The following is a 20,384-nucleotide window of genomic DNA, read 5'->3' as shown; positions in this document are numbered from 1 at the left end:
CCGCGTCCCCTCCCCATTCAAACCCACGTGTGTGCCTCCAAGCCACGCCCCTCGCCCCAAGCCACGCCCCCTCAATGGTCCCCGTGGCTCTCCCAGGTCCTTGTGCCCCCCCTCCAACTCCCCGCCCCCATGTACCCCCTTAAGCCCCTCCCACCCCTTTAAGCCCCTCCCACTCCCTTAAGCCCCTCCCCCCCAAGGACCCCCCAAAACTGAGCCCATTGCAGGACGAGGGGCTTTTATTTGGGGGGGGCATAAAGTGCGGGGGGGGAGGAGGGCCTGGAGGGGGGTCCCCCATTGTTTGGGGGGTCCCTATTATTAATGGGGGGGGTCCAAAGGCACCCCAGTACCGGGAGGGGGTCCCCATCTTTTTTTGGGGGGGTCCCCATTATTTGGGGGGATCCCCATCTTTTTTGGGGGGGTCCCCATTATTACTGAGGATCCCGATCGTTTTGGGGGGGTCCCCATTATTTGAGGGGGACCCCATCTTTTTGGGGGGATCCCTATTATTACTGTAGATCCCCATCTTTTTGAGGGGTCCCCATTATTTGGGGGGGACTCCATCTTTTTTGGGGGGCCCCCCCCGAGCCCGTCCAGCGAGGCACGAGGGGGGGGGTTGGCAGTGCTGTAGCTTATTTTTGGGGTGCAGGAGGAGGTCCCCCATTTACACCTCCTCTTCAGGGGGGTCCCCATTTTCGGGGGGGGGAGACGGACAAACCACGTAACGTTCAGGTCCTCTCTCGGCTTCGTTTTGGGGTTCCCCTTCATTTTTTGGGGGGGGGACACCCCCCGAAGCCCCTCTTTCGTCCATGTTGACGTAAAGAGGGGGGGAAGGGGGGGGAGTACCCCTTAAAACCCCCCCAAGGGACCCCCAAAGCTCCTCGAAACTCGGACGCTCTCGGGGGTCTTCGGACCAACAGCGAAGCATCAGCGAATACCTGGAAGGGGGTACCCCGAAAATAATGGGGGAAACTGAGGCACTGGGGGGGTAAAGGGGGGGAGGGAAGGGGGTTTTGGGGGGGTCCTGGGGGATTTGGGGGGGCAAAAGGGGATTTGGGGGGGAAACTGAGGCACTGGGGGGGCTTCAGGGGAGGGAAAAAGGGCTTTTGGGGGTGTCTGTGTGGATTTGGGGGTGTCCGTGTGTGGATTTAGGGGTGTCTGTGGTGGTCTGTGTGGATCTGGGGGTCTCAGAGGGGTTTTTGGGGTGTCTGAGATGATTTTTGGGGTGTCTGTGTTGGTTTTTGGGGTGTCTGAGGTGGTTTTGGGGGTGTCAGAGGAGGTTTGGGGTGTCAGAGGGGGTTTTGGGGTGTCTAAGGTGGTTTAGGGGTGTCAGAGGGTTTTTGGGGTGTCGGAGGGTCCCGTGTGACTCCGGGGGTGTCACTCACAGTTTTGGGGTGCAGTGCGGGGGGGGCGGAAGGCGACGGCCGCTCCGAAGGAGTTCATAGATTTCACTGTTGTCGACTCCGGGATAAGGGGTTCGACCGCCGGAAAAGACCTCCCACGACAGCACCCCGAAAGACCACTGCGGGAGACGGCAACTGGGAGCGACTGGGAGGGACTGGGAGGGACTGGGAGGGACTGGGAAGGACTGGGAGGGGATTGGGAGGGACTGGGAGGGACTGGGAGGGACTGGGAGGGGATTGGGAGGGACTGGGAGGGACTGGGAAAGACTGGGAGGGACTGGGAGGGCACTGGGAGGGACTGGGAGGGACTGGGAGGGGATTGGGAGGGGACTGGGAGGGACTGGGAGGGGACTGGGAGGGATTGGGAGGGACTGGGAGGGGATTGGGAGGGACTGGGGGGGACTGGGAGGGACTGGGAGGGGACTGGGAGGGATTGGGAGGGACTGGGAGGGGATTGGGAGGGACTGGGAGGGGATTGGGAGGGACTGGGAGGGGACTGGGAGGGATTGGGAGGGACTGGGAGGGGACTGGGAGGGGATTGGGAGGGACTGGGAGGGGACTGGGAGGGACTGGGAGGGGACTGGGAGGGACTGGGAGGGGACTGGGAGGGATTGGGAGGGACTGGGGGGGACTGGGAGGGATTTTTGTGGGATTTGATGGGGTTTTGTTTGGATTTGGTGGTATTTGATGGGATTTCGGTGGCTTTGATGGGATTTCGGTGGGATCTGATGGGATTTGGTGGGATCTGATGGGATTTCGGTGGGATCTGATGGGATTTCGGTGGGATCTGATGGATTTCGGTGGGATCTGATGGGATTTCGGTGGGATCTGATGGGATCTGATGGGATCTGGTGGGATCTGATGGGATTTCGGTGGGATCTGATGGGATTCGGTGGGATCTGATGGGATTTCGGTGGGATCTGATGGATTTCAGTGGGATCTGATGGGATTCGGTGGGATCTGGTGGGATCTGGTGGGATCTGATGGATTTCGGTGGGATCTGATGGGATCTGCTGGGATCTGGTGGGATTTCGGTGGCTTTGGTGGGATTTCGGTGGGATCCGGTGGGGTTTCGGTGGGATCCGATGGATTCCGGGGCTCGGGGGGCTCTCACCACGTCGCTTTTGGTGCTGTAGAGGCGGTGGCAGAGGCTCTCCGGCGCCGCCCATTTCACGGGGACGCGGCTGCCGCGGCGCTGACGGTAGAAATCGTCCCCCCCCACGCGCTTCGCCAAACCGAAATCCGCCACCAGGACACGAAGGCGATCGTCCAACCTGGGGACACCCACGCCACGCCGCAATGGCACCCCGGCGGCACCCTGACGGCACCCCGACGGCACCCCAATGGCACCCCGGCGGCACCCCAACGGCACCCCAGCGTCACCCCAATGGCACCCCAACAGCACCCCAATGGCACCCCAATGGCACCCCAGTGTCACCCCAATGGCACCCCAACAGCACCCCAATGGCACCCCAGTGTCACCCCAACAGCACCCCAACGGCACCCCGGTGTCACCCCAGTGTCACCCCAACAGCACCCCAATGGCACCCCGGTGTCACCCCAGTGTCACCCCAACAGCACCCCAATGGCACCCCGGTGTCACCCCAGTGTCACCCCAATGGCACCCCCAGTGTCACCCAGCACCCCCAGTGTCACCCACTGTCACCCCAATGTCACCCCATTTTCACCCATCGCCCCCACTGTCACCCCTTTGTCACCCATCATCACCCCAATGTCACCCCAATGTCACCCATCAACCCCTATTGCCACCCCACTGTCCCCCATTGTCCCCCATTCCCCCCATTGTCCCCCATTATTCCCCCATTCCCCCTCATTGTCCCCCCATTTCCTCCCATTTCCCTCCATTTCCCCCCCACTCCCCCCAATGTCCCCCATTCCCCCCATTTCCTCCCATTTCCCTCCATTTCCCCCCCACTCCCCCCAATGTCCCCCATTCCCCCCATTTCCCCCCATTGTCCCCCATTCCCCCCATTTCCCCTCATTCCCCCCATTGTCCCCCATTGTCCCCCACTGTCCCCATTTCCCCCCATTGTCCCCCCATTTCCTCCCCATTCCCCATTTCCCCCCATTGTCCCCATTCCCCCCCATTTCCCCCCATTGTCCCCCATTTCCCCCCCATTGTCCCCCCATTTCCTCCCCATTTTCCCACCGTTCCCCCCATTCCCCCCTTTCCCCCCCCATTCCCCCCATTTCCCCCCATTCCCCCCATTCTCCCCCCACACCCCCTGCACCCCCACATCCCCCACACCCCCCCCTGTCCCCCCCTTTCCCCCCCCTTTCCCCCCGCTCCGCTCCGCACACGCAGTTCCGCGCCGCGAGGTCGCGATGGACGAAGTTCCTCTGACTGAGGTAACTCATCCCGGCCGCCACGTCCACCAGGAACCCCAACAGCGTGGGGGGGGGCAGCGCCTGGGGACCCCGAAACACACACACAGACACCCCCCCCTCAGGAACCCCAACAGCGTGGGGGGGGGCAGCGCCTGGGGACCCCGAAACACCCCCCCCTCAGGAACCCCAAATTCCCCCGTCACGGACCCCCAAATTCTATCCTCAAAGACCCCCAAATTCCCACTTCAGGGACCCCCAAATCTCCTCTTCAGACACCCCCAAATTCCCCCTCAGAGACCCCCAAATTCCCCCTTCAGGAACCCCCCAAAAAACCCTAAGGAACCCAAAAAAAACTCCCTTTAGGGACCCCCCAAATTCCCCCTTCAGAGACCCCCAAATTCCCACTTCAGGGACCCCAAATTCCCCCTTCACGGACCCCCAAATTCTCTCCTCAAAGACCCCCAAATTCCCCCTTTAGGGACCCCCAAATTCTCCCCTCAGGGACCCCCAAATTCCCCCTTCACGGACCCCCAAATTCTCTCCTCAAAGACCCCCAAATTCCCCCTTTAGGGACCCCCAAATTCTCCCCTCAGGCACCCCCAAATTCCCCCTTCACGGACCCCCAAATTCTCCCCTCAAAGACCCCCAAATTCCCCCTTCAGAGATCCCCAAATTCTCCCCTCAAAGACCCCCAAATTCCCCCTTCAGAGATCCCCAAATTCTCTCCTCAAAGACCCCCAAATTCCCCCTTCAGAGATCCCCAAATTCTCTCCTCAAAGACCCCCAAATTCCCCCTTCAGGGACCCCCAAAAAAACTCCCTTTAGGGACCCCCAAATTCTGCCCTCAGAGACCCCCAAAACCCCCTTCAGGGACCCCCAAATTCTCTCCTCAAAGACCTCCAAATTCCCCCTTCAGAGACCCCCAAATCCCCTCTTCAGACACCCCCAAAACCCCCTTTAGGGACCCAAAAAAAACCCTCAGGGACCCCAGAAAACCTCCCTTTAGGGACCCCCAAATTCCCCCTTCAGGGACCCCCAAATTCCATCCTCAGAGACCCCCAACTTCCCCCTCAAAGACCCCCAAATTCCCCCTTCAGAGACCCCAAAATCCCCTTCAGGGACCCCTAAAAAATCCCCCCTCAGGGACCCCCAAAAAAAAACCCTCAGGGACCCCCAAATTCCCCCTTCAGGGACCCCCAAATTCTCTCCTCAAAGACCCCCAAATTCCCCCTTCAGACACCCCCAAATCTCTTCAGACACCCCCAAAACCCCCCTTCAGGGACCCCCAAAAACCTCCCTCAGGAACCCCAAAAAATCCCCCCCAGAGACCCCCAAATCCCCCTTAGGGACCCCCAAACCCCCCTCAGAGCCCCCAATTCCCCCCAAATTCCCCTCAGAGCCCCCCAAATCCCCCTTAGAGAACCCCAAATCCCCCCCAGTCCCCCCCAAGTCCCCCTCAGAGCCCCCAAATCCCCCTCAGAGCCCCCCAAAACCCCCCTCAGAGCCCCCAAAATCCCCCCCAGTCCCCCCAAACCCCTCCCAGTCCCCCCCAAACCCCCCTCAGAGCCCCCAAATCCCCCTCAGAGCCCCCCAAACCCCTCCCAGTCCCCCCCAAATCCCCCTCAGAGCCCCCCAAACCCCCCCCAGTCCCCCCCAAACCCCCCTCAGAGCCCCCCCAAATCCCCCTCAGAGCCCCCAAACCCCCCCCGTCCCCCCCTCGCGCCCCACTGACCGGGTCGCTGCCCCCCAAGCGGGAGCGCAGGAGAAAGCTGTGGAGGTCCCCGTTTTTCATGAAGGGCAGAAGGACAGCGGGGGTGGGGAACCCCCCCGGACCCCAACCCTGGAGGCACACCCCTGCTCGGGGGGCACCCCACGCTTAGGGGGCGGCCCCACACTTAGGGGGCAGACCCACATATTGGAGTCAGACCCACATAGAGGGCTCAGACACACACATTGGGGACCCCCCTGAGCCCCCCAACTCTCTGTAGGGGTCAGTATCACACCTGGGGGGCAGCCCCACACTTAGGGGGCAGACCCACACTTAGGGGGTGGCCCCACATATAGAGGTCAGACCCACATATTGGAGTCAGACCCACACATTGGGGACCCCCCCTGAGCCCCCCAACTCTCTATAGGGGTCAGTATCACACTTAGGGGGCAGCCCCCACACTTATGGGGCAGCCCCACACTTAGGGGGCAGCCCCACACATATGGGGCGGCCCCACACTTAGGGGTCAGACCCACATAGAGGGTCCCCTATTGCTGTTTTGGGGTTCTCTGTGGTTGTCCCCATTTTTGGGTGCATTCAGGGATGGATATCCCCATTTTTGGGGGTATTTGGGAGGTTTTTCCCCATTTTTTTGGGGTGTTCATGGGGGTCCCCATTTCTGGGGTGCTCAGAGGATGTCCCCATTTTTGGGGTGTCCCCCCATTTTTTTGGGGTGCTCCGAGGGGTCCCCATTTTGGGGGTTCTCTGTGGTTGTCCCCATTTTTGGGTGCGTTCAGGGACGGATATCCCCATTTTTGGGGGTATTTGGGAGGTTTTTCCCCATTTTTTTTGGGTGTTCACGGGGGTCCCCATTTTTGGGGTGCTCAGAGGGTCCCCATTTTAGGGGTTCTCTGCGTATGTCCCCATTTTTGGGGTGTTCAGGGATGGTTGTGCCCATTTTTGGGTGCGTTCAGGGACGGATATCCCCATTTTTGGGGGTATTTGGGAGGTTTCTCCCCATTTTTTTGGGGTGTTCATGGGGGTCCCCATTTTTGGGGGGTGTCCCCCCGTTCTTTTTTGGGGGTTCCCCTCACCGATGAGCTTCATGACGTTGGGATGGTCGAAGTCCTTCATGCAAACGGCTTCGCTCAAGAAGTCTTCGAGTTCCCCTCGTGAACAGATGTTGACTTTCGGGGGGACACAAAGACACCCCAATATTAACAAGGGGTCAATAAAGCTTTAGAGGTGTCCATTCCCCCCCCAATTCCCTTTGTGACCCCCCAAAAATGTTGGGGTTCACTGACTTTTCATGGTCTTGACGGCGACGTGAAGGACGCGGTTCTCGTCGTGATGGAGGCGACCTTCAACCACGGAACCAAACTCTCCTGAAAGGGGACGGATTTCGGGGGGGTTTGGGGGGGACGGACACCCCCAGAATGGAAGAGGGGGAACCCCAAAGAGGGGGTGGAGAAGTTGGGGGTGAAAGGGACGGACCTTCGCCCAGAGTTTTGCCCAAGGAGACGCGGCGGCGGTCGATGAGGACGTCGCGAAGCTTTGATTTGAGGTCATCGTTGACGGCCAAAGCGGTGACTGAGGAGGGGACGGACGGACAGACGGACGTCAGAGGGACGGACGGACAGAGGGGGGGCGGGGGGACAAAGGGGGGACAGAAGGACAGAGGGGGGTGGAGGGACAAAGGGGGGCAGAGGGACAAAGGAGGACAGAGGGACATGAGGGGGACAGACGGACATTAAGGGGACAGACGGACATTGAGGGGGACAGAGGGATATCAGAGGGATGGAGGGACAGACGGACAGACGTGAGGGGGACAGAGGGACAAAGGGGAGACAGAGGGACAGAGGGACATTGGGGGGACAGAGGGGGACAGACGGATATCAGAGGGACAGACGGATATTGGGGGACAAAGGGATATGGGGGGGACAGAGGGACATGAGGGGGGAGAGAGGGATATTGGGGGGACAGAGGGACAGACAGATGGACATGAGTGGGACAGAGGGACAAAGAGGGGACAGAGGGACGTCAGGAGGACAGACGGACATTGGGGGACAGAGGGATATCAGAGGGACAGAGGGACATGAAGGGGACGGAGGAATAAAGGGGAGACAGAGGGACAGAGGGACATTGGGGGGACAGAGGGGGACAGACGGATATCAGAGGGACAGACGGACACAGACATGAGGGGACAGAGGGACAGACGGACAGAGGAACAGAGGGACATTGAGGGACAGAGGGACGGAGAGTCCCTCACGGGCGCTGTCGGTGCTGCGTCTGAAGGAGCTCCGAACGTGGAACGAAACCGACGGAGAGAAACCCTCTCTGGAACAGAGCCAAAAGCACTGTGACCCCCATGACCCCCATGACCCCAATGACCCCTGTGACCCCCTGTGACCCCAATGACCCCTGTGACCCCAATGACCCCCTGTGACTCCCAGTCCCTCCCAGTCCCCTCCCAGTCCCCCCCAGTCCCTCCCAATCCCCTCCCAGTCCCTCCCAGTCCGTCCCAGTCCCTCCCAGTCCCTCCCAGTCCCCTCCCAGTCCCTCCCAGTCCGTCCCAGTCCCTCCCAGTCCCCCCCAGTCCCCTCCCAGTCCCTCCCAGTCCCTCCCAGTCCCCTCCCAGTCCCTCCCAGTCCTTCCCAGTCCCTCCCAGTCCCCCCCAGTCCCTCCCAGTCCCCTCCCAGTCCCCCCCAGTCCGTCCCAGTCGCTCCCAGTTCCCCTCACCCATAGTGGGTCTCTTTGTGGCGCCGCAGTGCCGCAAAGGCCCCGACGGCCATCGCAGAGGTGACGATGACGGCCACCGCCCCCACGGCCGCGCCCCAACCTGGGGGGGACCCCCACGGCCCCCAACGGCCGACGGCGCCCAACGCTCCTGCGCCCACGGAGACCACAACTCCATCAACGCCACCATCTCCACCATCTCCATCATCTCCATCATCTCCATCAACACCACCATCTCCATCATCTCCACCATTATCATCTCCATCATCATCGTCACCATCGTCATCATCGTCATTATCATCATCTCAACCATCATCATCACCATTATCATCATCTCCATCATCTCCACCATTGTCATCATCATCGTCATCAACTCCATCATCATCATCCCAATCATTATCATCATCGTCATCGCCATCTCCATCATCTCCATCATCATCATCATCACCATCATCATCAACATCTCAACCATCATCATCTCCATCATTGTCATCATCGTCATCATCAACTCCATCATCTCCATCATTGTCATCTCAATCATTATCATCTCCATCACCGTCATCATCATTGTCATCACCAACCATCGTCATTGTTGTCATTGTCTCAACCATCATCATCATCTCCATCATTGTCATCATCTCCATCATCGTCATCACCATCCACATCATCTCCATCATCTCAACCATCATCGTCATCTTCATCATTGTCATCGTCATCATCATCACTATCATCATCTCCATTATCTCCATCATCTCAACCATCATCATCAGTGTCATCATCATTGTCTTCAACCGTCACCATCATCTCCATTATCCCCATCATCGTTATCATCATTGTCAACTCCATCATCTCCATTGTCATCATCATCTCAATCATTATCATCTGCATCATCATCTCCATTATCTCCATCGTCATTGTCATCATCTCAACCATCATCATCTCCATCATCATCATTATCATCATCTCCATTACCTCCATCATCTGCATCATCATCGTCATCTCAACCATCATCTCCATATTGTCATCTCCATCACTGTCATCACCTCAACCATCATCATCTCCATCTCCATCATTGTCATCATCATTGTCATCATCTCCATCATCTCCATCATCATCATCTCCATCACTGTCATCATCGTTATCTCCACCGTTATCTCCACAGTCCCGGCGGTGCCCCTCCCCCCACCGCCCCACACGTTTCTCACCCGATTCCGTCTCCGTCTCCGGAGGAACATCTTCAGCTGTGGGGCAGAAAGGGACAGTCTGACCCATAGAGACCCCTCTGACCCATAGAGACCCTCTGACCCATAGAGACCCCTCTGCCCCATAGAGACCCCTCTGCCCCATAGAGACCTCCTCTGCCCCATAGAGACCCCTCTGACCCATAGAGACCCTCTGCCCCATAGAGACCTCCTCTGCCCCATAGAGACCCCTCTGACCCATAGAGACCCCTCTGCCCCATAGAGACCCTCTGCCCCATAGAGACCCTCAGACCCATAGAGACCCCTCTGACCCATAGAGACCCTCAGACCCATAGAGACCCCCTTAACCCCATAGAACCGTCACCTCCAGCCCCATATCTCCCTCCCCTGCCCCATAGACCCCATTTCCAGCCCCATAGACACCCCCTCAACCCCATAGAGAGCCACTGAACCCCATAGACACCCCCTTAACCCCATAGAACTGCCACGTCCAGCCCCATAGATCCCTCCTCTGCCCCATAGAGACCCCCTCCAGCCCCATAGATCCCTCCTCTGCCCCATAGAGACCCCCTCCAGCCCCATAGATCCCTCCTCTGCCCCATAGAGACCCCCTCCAGCCCCATAGATCCCTCCTCTGCCCCATAGAGACCCCCTCCAGCCCCATAGATCCCTCCTCTGCCCCATAGAGACCCCCTCCAGCCCCATAGATCCCTCCTCTGCCCCATAGAGACCCCCTCCAGCCCCATATCTCCCCTCCCCTGCCTCATAGCTCCCCCCTGCCCCATATCCCCCCCTGCCCCATATCTCCCTCAGCCCCATATCTCCCCCCCCGCCCCATAGCGCCCCCCCTCAGCCCCATAGCGCCCCCTCAGCCCCACAGCGCCCCCAGCGGCCGTACGGCGGTGCCGCAGCCCCATAGCGCCCCTCAGACCCACAGCGCCCCCAGCGGCCGTACGGCGGTGCCGCAGCACCACAGCGCTCCCTCAGCCCCACAGCGCCCCCTCAGCCCCACAGCGCCCCCAGCGGCCGTACGGCGGTGCCGCAGCCCCACAGCGCCCCCGCAGCCCCACAGCGCCCCCAGCGGCCGTACGGCGGTGCCGCAGCCCCACAGCGCCCCCAGCGGCCGTACGGCGGTGCCGCAGCCCCACAGCGCCCCCAGCGGCCGTACGGCGGTGCCGCAGCCCCACAGCGCCCCCAGCGGCCGTACGGCGGTGCCGCAGCCCCACAGCGCCCCCAGCGGCCGTACGGCGGTGCCGCAGCCAGGCGCTCCAGGCGGAGCCGCCGCAGGAGACGCGGGCGCTGTAGGGGCTGTGGGGCAGAAGCCCCTCGAGACGGAGCGAGAAGGGGGGAACCCCCAAATCCACCACGGCCGGGGGGGACCCCGAAGGCTCCGGAACCGCCTGGGGGGGGACAGAGCCATAGAGAGACCCTCCGGACCCATAGAGAGACCCTCTGCCCCATAGAGAGACCCTCAGACCCACAGAGACCCCTCAGAACCATAGAGAGACCCTCTGCCCCATAGAGAGACCCCCCCCGGACCCATAGAGAGACCCCTCTGACCCATAGAGAGACCCTCCGACCCATAGAGAGACCCCTCTGACCCATAGAGAGACCCTCCGGACCCATAGAGAGACCCCTCTGACCCATAGAGAGACCCTCAGACCCACAGAGACCCCTCAGACCCATAGAGAGACGCCCCGGACCCATAGAGACCCCTCGGACCCATAGAGAGACCCCTCTGACCCATAGAGACCCCTCAGACCCACAGAGACCCCTCAGACCCATAGAGAGACCCCTCGGACCCATAGAGAGACCCTCAGACCCATAGAGAGACCCCTCTGACCCATAGAGAGACCCCCCGGACCCATAGAGAGACCCTCAGACCCATAGAGAGACCCCTCAGACCCATAGAGAGACCCTCTGCCCCATAGAGAGACCCTCCGGACCCATAGAGAGACCCCTCTGACCCATAGAGGGACCCATAGAGAGACCCCCGGACCCACAGAGAGACCCCCCCCCGGACCCATAGAGACCCCCGGACCCATAGAGAGACCCTCTGACCCATAGAGACCCCTCTGCCCCATAGAGACCTTCAGACCCATAGAGACTCCTCTGCCCCATAGAGACCCCTCAGCCCCATAGAGACCCACAACCCCCTCTCTGCCCCACATCTCCCCATTGACCCCCCACCCCCTCTCTGCCCCACATCTCCCCATTGAGCCCTCTCTGCCCACCCCCCCCGCCCCACAGACTGCCCCCTAACCTGGACGGTGCAGTGCCGCACGGGGCTCTCCCCACTGATTCCCCCCTCCCAGGTCAGTTGGAGCCAACCCTCTCCGCGACCCACAACCATCAGGTTCCGGGGGGGCTGCGGCACCACTTGGGGGGCAGAGAGGGGGCAGTGACCCCCATTTGCCCCACAGAGACCCCCTCAGACCAATAGAGACCCCATTTCAGCCCCACAGACCCCATTTCACCCCCATAGATCCCCATTTCAGCCCCACAGATCCCATTCCCAGCCCCATAGATCCCCATTTCAGCCCCATAGATCCCCATTTCAGCCCCATAGATTTCATTTCCATCCGCACAGATTTGATCCCAGCCCCATAGATCCCATTTCAGCCCCATAGATCCCCATTCCCAGCCCCATAGATCCCGTCCCAGCCCCATAGATCCCGTCCCTGCCCCATAGATTTGATCCCAGCCCCATAGATCCCATTTCCAGCCCCATAGATCCCACTTCCAGCCCCATAGATCCCATCCCCAAAGACCCCATTTCAGCCCCATAGACCCCATTCCCAGCCCCATAGATCCCGTCCCAGCCCCATAGACCCCATTCCCAGCCCCATAGATTTGATCCCCGCCCCATAGATTTGATCCCAGCCCCATAGATCCCAGCCCAGCCCCATAGATCCTATTTCCAGCCCCATCGATCCCATCCCCGCCCCATAGATGCCCATTCCCCGCCCCACAGATCCCCTCCCCTCCCCACAGATGATCCCATTCCCCTCCCCACAGATCCCTCCCCGCCCCATAGATGATGCCATCCCCGCCCCACAGATGCTGCCATTCCCCTCCCCACAGATCCCGTCCCGCCCCACAGATCCCCTCCCCGCCCCACAGATCCCCTCCCCTCCCCACAGATCCCGTCCCGCCCCACAGATCCCCTCCCCGCCCCACAGATCCCCTCCCCACAGATGCCATCCATTCCCTCCCCACAGATCCCCATCCCCGCCCCACAGATCCCATTCCCCTCCCCACAGATGCCGCCATTCCCGCCCCACAGATGCCATCCATTCCCCTCCCCACAGATGATCCCATCCCCGCCCCACAGATGCCGCCATCCATTCCCTCCCCACAGATCCCCTCCCCGCCCCACAGATCCTCTCCCCTCCCCACAGATCCCCTCCCCTCCCCACAGATCCCGTCCCGCCCCACAGATGATGCCATTCCCCTCCCCACAGATCCCCTCCCCGCCCCACAGATCCCCTCCCCGCCCCACAGATCTCCTCCCCGCCCCACAGATCCCCTCCCCTCCCCACAGATGCCGCCATCCATTCCCTCCCCACAGATCCCGTCCCGCCCCACAGATGATCCCATCCCCTCCCCACAGATCCTCTCCCCTCCCCACAGATCCCCTCCCCGCCCCACAGCTCCCGTCCCGCCCCACAGATGATCCCATCCCCTCCCCACAGATCCTCTCCCCTCCCCACAGATCCCCTCCCCGCCCCACAGCTCCCGTCCCGCCCCACAGATGATCCCATCCCCTCCCCACAGATCCTCTCCCCTCCCCACAGATCCCCTCCCCGCCCCACAGCTCCCGTCCCGCCCCACAGATGATCCCATCCCCTCCCCACAGATCCCGTCCCGCCCCACAGATCCCCTCCCCTCCCCACAGATCCCCTCCCCGCCCCACAGATCCCGTCCCGCCCCACAGATCCCATTCCCTCCCCACAGATGATCCCCTCCCCACAGATCCCGTCCCGCCCCACAGATCCCATTCCCGCCCCACAGATGATCCCCTCCCCACCGGTGACGGCGGCGCTCCGCGAGGCGGTGACTCCGCGCTCGTTGTGCGCTTCACACGAGAACGAAGCGCTGCGGTTCAGCCCTGAGGGGAACAGCGGAGAGGGGGGAGAGGGGGGGGGGACCCATAGCGAACCCCCCCTGACCCATAGAGACCCCATAGCGAACCCCCCCTGACCCATAGAGACCCATAGAGACCCCATAGGGAACCCCCCTGACCCATAGAGACCCCATAGCGAACCCCCCCGACCCATAGAGACCCCATAGGGAACCCCCCTGACCCATAGGGAACCCCCCTGACCCATAGAGACCCGTAGAGACCCCATAGGGAACCCCCTGACCCATAGCGAACCCCCCCCTGACCCATAGAGACCCCATAGAGACCCCATAGGGAACCCCCCTGACCCATAGAGAACCCCCTGACCCATAGAGACCCATAGAGACCCCATAGGGAACCCCCTGACCCATAGAGAGACCCATAGAGACCTCTCAGACCCACAGAGACACCTCCAGACCTATAGGGAACCCCATTGTCCCCCATTGTCCCCCATTGTCCCCCATTGTCCCCCATTACCCCCATTGTCCCCATTGTCCCCCATTACCCCCACTCCCCCCATTGTCTCCCACTCCCCCCATTGTCCCCCATTCCCCCCATTGTCCCCCATTGTCCATTTCCCCCCCATTGTCCCCCATTGTCCCCATTACCCCCCACTGCCCCCCATTGTCCCAACTGCCCCCCCTCACCAGACACCCTCAGGACAGAGGGGGGGGTGCTCAGGGGGTCCCCCAGTTGGTTTAGGGGGACCCCATCCTGTGTCCAGAGCAGCCGGACGGGCTCGGGGGGGCCCCGCGCCCCACAGCTCAGGTTAAAGGGGGTCAGAACCCCAACTTGGAGGTCTTGGGGTTCCTCCAGGAAAATGGGGAGACCTGAAAGGGGGGGGGGGAAAGGGAGGGGATATGGGGGTCAGGGGGATATGGGGGTCACAGGGGGGTATGGGGGTCAGGGGGGGATATGGGGGTCAGAGGGGGTATGGGGGTCAGGGGGGGATATGGGGGTCAGGGGGATATGGGGGTCAGGGGGGGATATGGGGGTCAGGGGGATATGGGGGTCACAGGGGGATATGGGGGTCAGGGGGATATGGGGGTCACAGGGGGATATGGGGGTCAGGGGGATATGGGGGTCAGAGGGGATATGGGGGTCAGGGGGATATGGGGGTCAGGGGGGGATATGGGGGTCAGAGGGGGTATGGGGGTCAGGGGGGGATATGGGGGTCAGGGGGATATGGGGGTCAGGGGGGGATATGGGGGTCAGGGGGGATATGGGGGTCACAGGGGGGATATGGGGGTCAGAGGGGGGATATGGGGGTCAGGGGGGGATATGGGGGTCAGAGAGGATATGGGGGTCAGAGGGGGATATGGGGGTCAGGGGGGGATATGGGGGTCAGAGAGGATATGGGGGTCAGGGGGGATATGGGGGTCAGGGGGGGATATGGGGGTCAGAGGGATATGGGGGTCACAGGGGGGATATGGGGGTCAGAGGGGGGATATGGGGGTCAGGGGGGGATATGGGGGTCAGAGAGGATATGGGGGTCAGAGAGGGATATGGGGGTTAGGGGGGGATATGGGGGTCAGAGAGGATATGGGGGTCAAGGGGGATATGGGGGTCAGGGGGGGATATGGGGGTCAGAGAGGATATGGGGGTCAGGGGGGATATGGGGGTCAGAGAGGATATGGGGGTCAGGGGGGATATGGGGGTCAGGGGGGGGATATGGGGGTCACAGGGGGATATGGGGGTCAGAGGGGATATGGGGGTCACAGGGGGATATGGGGGTCACAGGGGGGATATGGGGGTCACAGGGGGATATGGGGGTCACGGGGATATGGGGGTCAGGGGGATATGGGGGTCACAGGGGGATATGGGGGTCACAGGGGGGTATGGGGGTCAGGGGGGTATATGGGGGTCGGGGGGGGATATGGGGGTCAGGGGGGGATATGGGGGTCAGAGGGGGGTATGGGGGTCAGGGGGGTATATGGGGGTCAGGGGGATATGGGGGTCACAGGGGGATATGGGGGTCACAGGGGGGTATGGGGGTCAGGGGGGTATATGGGGGTCAGGGGGATATGGGAGTCGGGGGGGGTATGGGGGTCACGGAGGGGGTATGGGGGTCACAGGGGGGGATATGGGGGTCAGAGGGGGATATGGGGGTCAGGGGGATATGGGGGTCACAGGGGGATATGGGGGTCAGAGGGGGATATGGGGGTCAGGGGGATATGGGGGTCACAGGGGGATATGGGGGTCAGAGGGGGATATGGGGGTCAGGGGGATATGGGGGTCACAGGGGGATATGGGGGTCAGAGGGGGATATGGGGGTCAGGGGGATATGGGGGTCAGGGGGGGATATGGGGGTCAGGGGGATATGGGGCCAGGGGGGATATGGGGGTCAGAGGGATATGGGGGTCGGGGGGGACACTTGGGGGTCGGGGGGGACACTTGGGGGTCGCTGTGGGTCGGGCTCTGACCCTCCAGTTCCAGATGGGCCTCGTGGGACAGGAGGTGCTCAGCGCCATCTCGAGCCCAGCACTGGTACGGCCCAACGTCCGACGGCTGCACCGACGACAGCCTGAGGGGGCGATAGAGGGCGATAGGGGGCGATAGAGGGCGATAGGGGGCGATAGGGGGCGATAGGGGTCAAAAAAAGTCAACACAAGTCAACACGGCTCAACACGGGGGCGATATGGGGCACCAGGGGGGCGATATGGGGCAACACAGGTCAATGTGGGGCAATAGGGGTCAAAAAAAGTCAACACAAAGTCAACACAAGTCAACAGGGGTCAATATGGGGCCAATATGGGGAGATATGGGGTCAATGTGGGGTCAATATGGGGCGATATGGGGAGATATGGGGTCAATGTGGGGTCAATATGGGGCGATATGGGGAGATATGAGGTCAATGTGGGGTCAATACGGGGCGATATGGGGCGATAACAGGGGTCAACGTGGGGCCAATATGGGGCCACTATGGGTCGTGAGATATGGAAGAATGTCTCTATGGGTCAACTATGGGTCAACTGTGGGTCAACTATGGGTCAACTATGGGTCATGAGAGGGGGAAGAAGGTCCCTATGGGTCATTTATGGGTCAACTATGGGTCACGAGAGGGGGAAGAATGTCACTATGGGTCATTTATGGGTCAACTATGGGTCACAAGAGAGGGCAGAAGGTCCTTATGGGTCATCTATGGGTCAACTATGGGTCAACTATGGGTCAACTATGGGTCACAAGAGAGGGCAGAAGGTCCTTATGGGTCATCTATGGGTCAACTATGGGTCATCTATGGGTCAACTATGGGTCACGAGAGGTGGCAGAAGGTCCCTATGGGTCATCTATGGGTCACCTATGGGTCAACTATGGGTCATCTATGGGTCATCTATGGTACATCTATGGGTCATCTATGGGTCAACTATGGGTCATCTATGGGTCATCTATGGGTCAACTATGGGTCAACTATGGGTCATCTATGGGTCAACTATGGTACATCTATGATACATCTATGGGTCAACTATGGGTCATCTATGGGTCAACTATGGGTCAACTATGGTACATCTATGGGTCACCTATGGGTCACGAGAGGTGGAAGAGGGTCCCTATGGGTCATCTCTGGGTCACGATGGGTCCCAATAGATGGAAGAAGCCCCCCATGGGTCAAGCAGAGGTCAGTCCCGGCCGCCCCACGGCCGCCCCACGGCCGCCCCACCTGAGGTGCGTGGTGGCGACCCACTGGAGGTCCCCGAGGGGCACCTGGGCCAGGTCGACGTCGGCCATGTTGAAGGGGCGCCGGCGGCGCCACCAGCCCAGCTCCGGGGGGTCGCGCCCCACGGCGCTGACGCGGCACCGCAGCACCACCCTCTGCCCCACGGCGGCCGTCACGTTGGGGGGAACCTCCAGGAACCGCAGAGCTGTGGGGAGAGACAGAGACAGACCCACACGTGACCCACGGCGACCTCCAGGACCCACACATTGACCCACAGCGACCCACACATTGAGCCACATTGACCCACACTGACCTACATTGACCTCCAGGACCCACACATTGACCCACATGGACCCACATTGACCTCCAGGACACACATCGACCCACACATTGACCCACATTGATCTCCAGGACCCACATTGACCCACATTGACCCACATTGGCCACACATCGACCCACACATTGACCCACATTGACCCACATTGACCTCCAGGACCCACATTGACCCACATCGACCCACAGTGACCCACATTGACCCACATTGACCCACACTGTCCCCCCCAGACCCACACATTGACCCACATTGTCCCCCCCAGACCCACACTGACCCCCCCAGACCCACATTAGACCCCCCCAGACCCACATTGACCCCCCCAGACCCACATTGTCCCCCCCAGACCCACACTGTCCCCCCCAGACCCACAGCCGTGTGGGATTGGTTATGGGGGGAGGGGGGGGGGTGGATGCCGACAATTCCAGAGGAATTCCCAAGGGAATGGGGGGGGCAATCAGTGACCCCCAGTTTCCGTTCCCACGGTCCCAGTGCCCCCCCATGCTGGGAAGGGGGGGAAAAGGGGGGCAACGGGGGGGGAATGGGGGGTTCTGGGGGGCAATGGGGGGTTCTGGGGGGCAATAGGGGGGTTTTGGGGGGCAATGGGGGGGTTCTAGGGGGGTAATGGGGGGGCAGTGTGGGTCTTGGGGGGTCTTGGGGGGGAAATAGGGGGTTCAAGGGAGTAATGTGGGGGGCAATGGGGGTCCTGGGGGGCAATGGGGGGATAATGGGGTTGGTAATGGGGGGCAATAAGGGGGTTCTAAGGGGGTAACGGGGGGGCAGTGTGGGTTTTGGGGGTGTTCTGGGGGGGTTCTGGGGGGGTAATGTGGGTTTTGGGGGGCAATAAGGGGGTTCAAGCGGGTAATGGGGGGGCAATGTGGGTTTTGGGGGGCAATGTGGGGGTTCTGGGGGGGAAATGGGTGGGCAATGAGGGTCTTGGGGGGGTTCTGGGGGGCAATGGGGGTTTTGGGGGGCAATAAGGGGGTTCAAGGGAGTAATGGGGGGCAATGGGGTTCCTGGGGGGCAATGGGGGGGTAATGAGGGTTTTGGGGGGCAATGGGGTGGTTGTAGGGGGTAATTGGGGGGATAATGGGGGTCCTGGGGGGCAATGGGGGTTTTGGGGGGCAATAGGGGGTAATGAGGGGAGTAATGGGGGTCCTGGGGGGGTAATGGGGGGTAATAGGGGTCAATGGGGGTCCCCCCCAATTCCTCCCCCCCCCCACTCCTCACCATTGCCCGCAGCGATGATTCCCAGTAGCACCAGTAACACCAGTCTGTCCTCGCTGGGAGCCCCCCGAGCCCCCATCTTGGGGGAACTGGGATAGACTGGGAGAGGAGGGGGGGGAACTGGGAGAGGAGGGGGGAACTGGGATAGACTGGGAGGGGAACTGGGATAAACTGGGGAAGGAGAGGGGGGGAACTGGGATAGACTGGGAGAGGAGGGGGGGGAACTGGGATAGACTGGGAGGGGAACTGGGATAAACTGGGGAAGGAGAGGGGGGGAACTGGGATAGACTGGGAGAGGAGGGGGGGAACTGGGAGAGGAGAGGGGGAACTGGGGAAGGAGAGGAGGAACTGGGATAAACTGGGAGAGGAGAGGGTGGGGGGGTACTGGGATAAACTGGGAGAGGAGAGGGTGGGGGGGTACTGGGATAAACTGGGAGAGGAGAGGGTGGGGGGGTACTGGGATAAACTGGGAGAGGAGAGGGTGGGGGGGTACTGGGATAAACTGGGAGAGGAAAGTTTTTACTGGGACGAAGCGACCGCGCCCGAAGGGGAGGGGCGAAGGGGGGGGAGGGGCGAAGGGGGACAGCAGAGGCTCCGCCCCTCCCCCAACGGGGGGGACCCCAAAAAACACCCCCTGAGGGGAGACGGAAACGCCCCCCGGGGGACTGGGGGGAACTGGGGGGAACTGGGAGGAACTGGGAGGAAAACTGGGGGGAACTGGGAGGGTGGGGGGGAATGGGAGGAGGGAGGGGGGAACTGGGAAGGGAGTGACCCCAGACTGGGACTGAGGGACTCCAAACTGGGAATGGGGGACCCCAAACTGGGACTGAGGGACCCCAAACTGGGAGGAGGGAGGAGGAATGGGGGACCCCAAACTGGGACTGAGGGACCCCAAACTGGGAGGAGGGAGGGGGAACTGCGAGGAGGGAGTGACCTCAAACTGGGACTGAGGGACCCCAAACTGGGAGTGAAGGACTCCAAACTGGGAGGAGGAGGAGGGAACTGGGAGGAACTGGGAGGAACTGAGAGGAGGGAGGGGGGGAACTGGGAAGAGTGAGGGGGAACTGAGGAGGGAGTGACCCCAAACTGGGATTGAGGGACTCCAAACTGGGAGGAGGGAGGGGGAACTGGGAAGGGAGTGACCCCAAACTGGGACTGAGGGACTCCAAACTGGGACTGAGGGACCCCAAACTGGGACTGAAGGACTCCAAACTGGGAATGGGGGACCCCAAACTGGGAGGAGGGAGGGGGGGAACTGGAAAGAGGGAGGGAGGAACTGGGGAGGGAGTGACCCCAAACTGGGACTGAGGGACTCCAAAGTGGGAGGAGGGAGGGGGAACTGGGAGGAGGGAGGGACCCCAAACTGGGACTGAGGGACTCCAAACTGGGACTGAAGGACTCCAAACTGGGAACGGGAGACCCTAAACTGGGACTGGGGGACCCCAAACTGGGAATGGGGGACTCCAAACTGGGAGGAGGAGGAGGGGGGAACTGGGGAGGGAGTGACCCCAAACTGGGACTGAGGGACTCCAAACTGGGACTGAAGGACTCCAAACTGGGACTGAGAGACCCTAAACTGGGAGGAGGAAGGGGGAACTGGGAGGAGGGAGGGACCTCAAACTGGGACTGAGGAACCCCAAACTGGGACTGGAG

At 61.2% G+C, this 20,384-nt stretch overlaps 1 protein-coding gene across 1 annotated transcript; it reads right to left on the bottom strand.

Annotated features, from left to right (window-relative positions):
• Positions 1-314: 314 nt before the first annotated feature.
• On the bottom strand, positions 315-18,881 carry AXL (AXL receptor tyrosine kinase). Its single transcript, XM_054052954.1, has 18 exons — positions 18,735-18,881; positions 17,177-17,378; positions 15,942-16,042; positions 14,166-14,348; positions 13,426-13,506; positions 11,659-11,774; positions 10,642-10,795; positions 9,399-9,434; positions 8,197-8,344; positions 7,727-7,794; positions 6,952-7,047; positions 6,762-6,842; positions 6,552-6,644; positions 5,482-5,603; positions 3,721-3,830; positions 2,515-2,674; positions 1,383-1,519; positions 315-935 (listed from the first exon to the last, which is right to left on the bottom strand). The coding sequence occupies exons 1-18, from the start codon at positions 18,808-18,810 to the stop codon at positions 662-664; spliced, it is 2,238 nt and encodes a 745-aa protein (XP_053908929.1). The 5' UTR covers positions 18,811-18,881; the 3' UTR covers positions 315-661.
• Between the last annotated feature and the right edge of the window lie 1,503 nt (positions 18,882-20,384).

This window comes from Cuculus canorus, chromosome 37 (genome assembly GCF_017976375.1).
Source record: "Cuculus canorus isolate bCucCan1 chromosome 37, bCucCan1.pri, whole genome shotgun sequence".
Lineage (NCBI taxonomy): Eukaryota > Metazoa > Chordata > Aves > Cuculiformes > Cuculidae > Cuculus > Cuculus canorus.
Note: the sequence above shows the minus strand (reverse complement) of the source record. Positions and strands in the feature narration are given on the sequence as shown.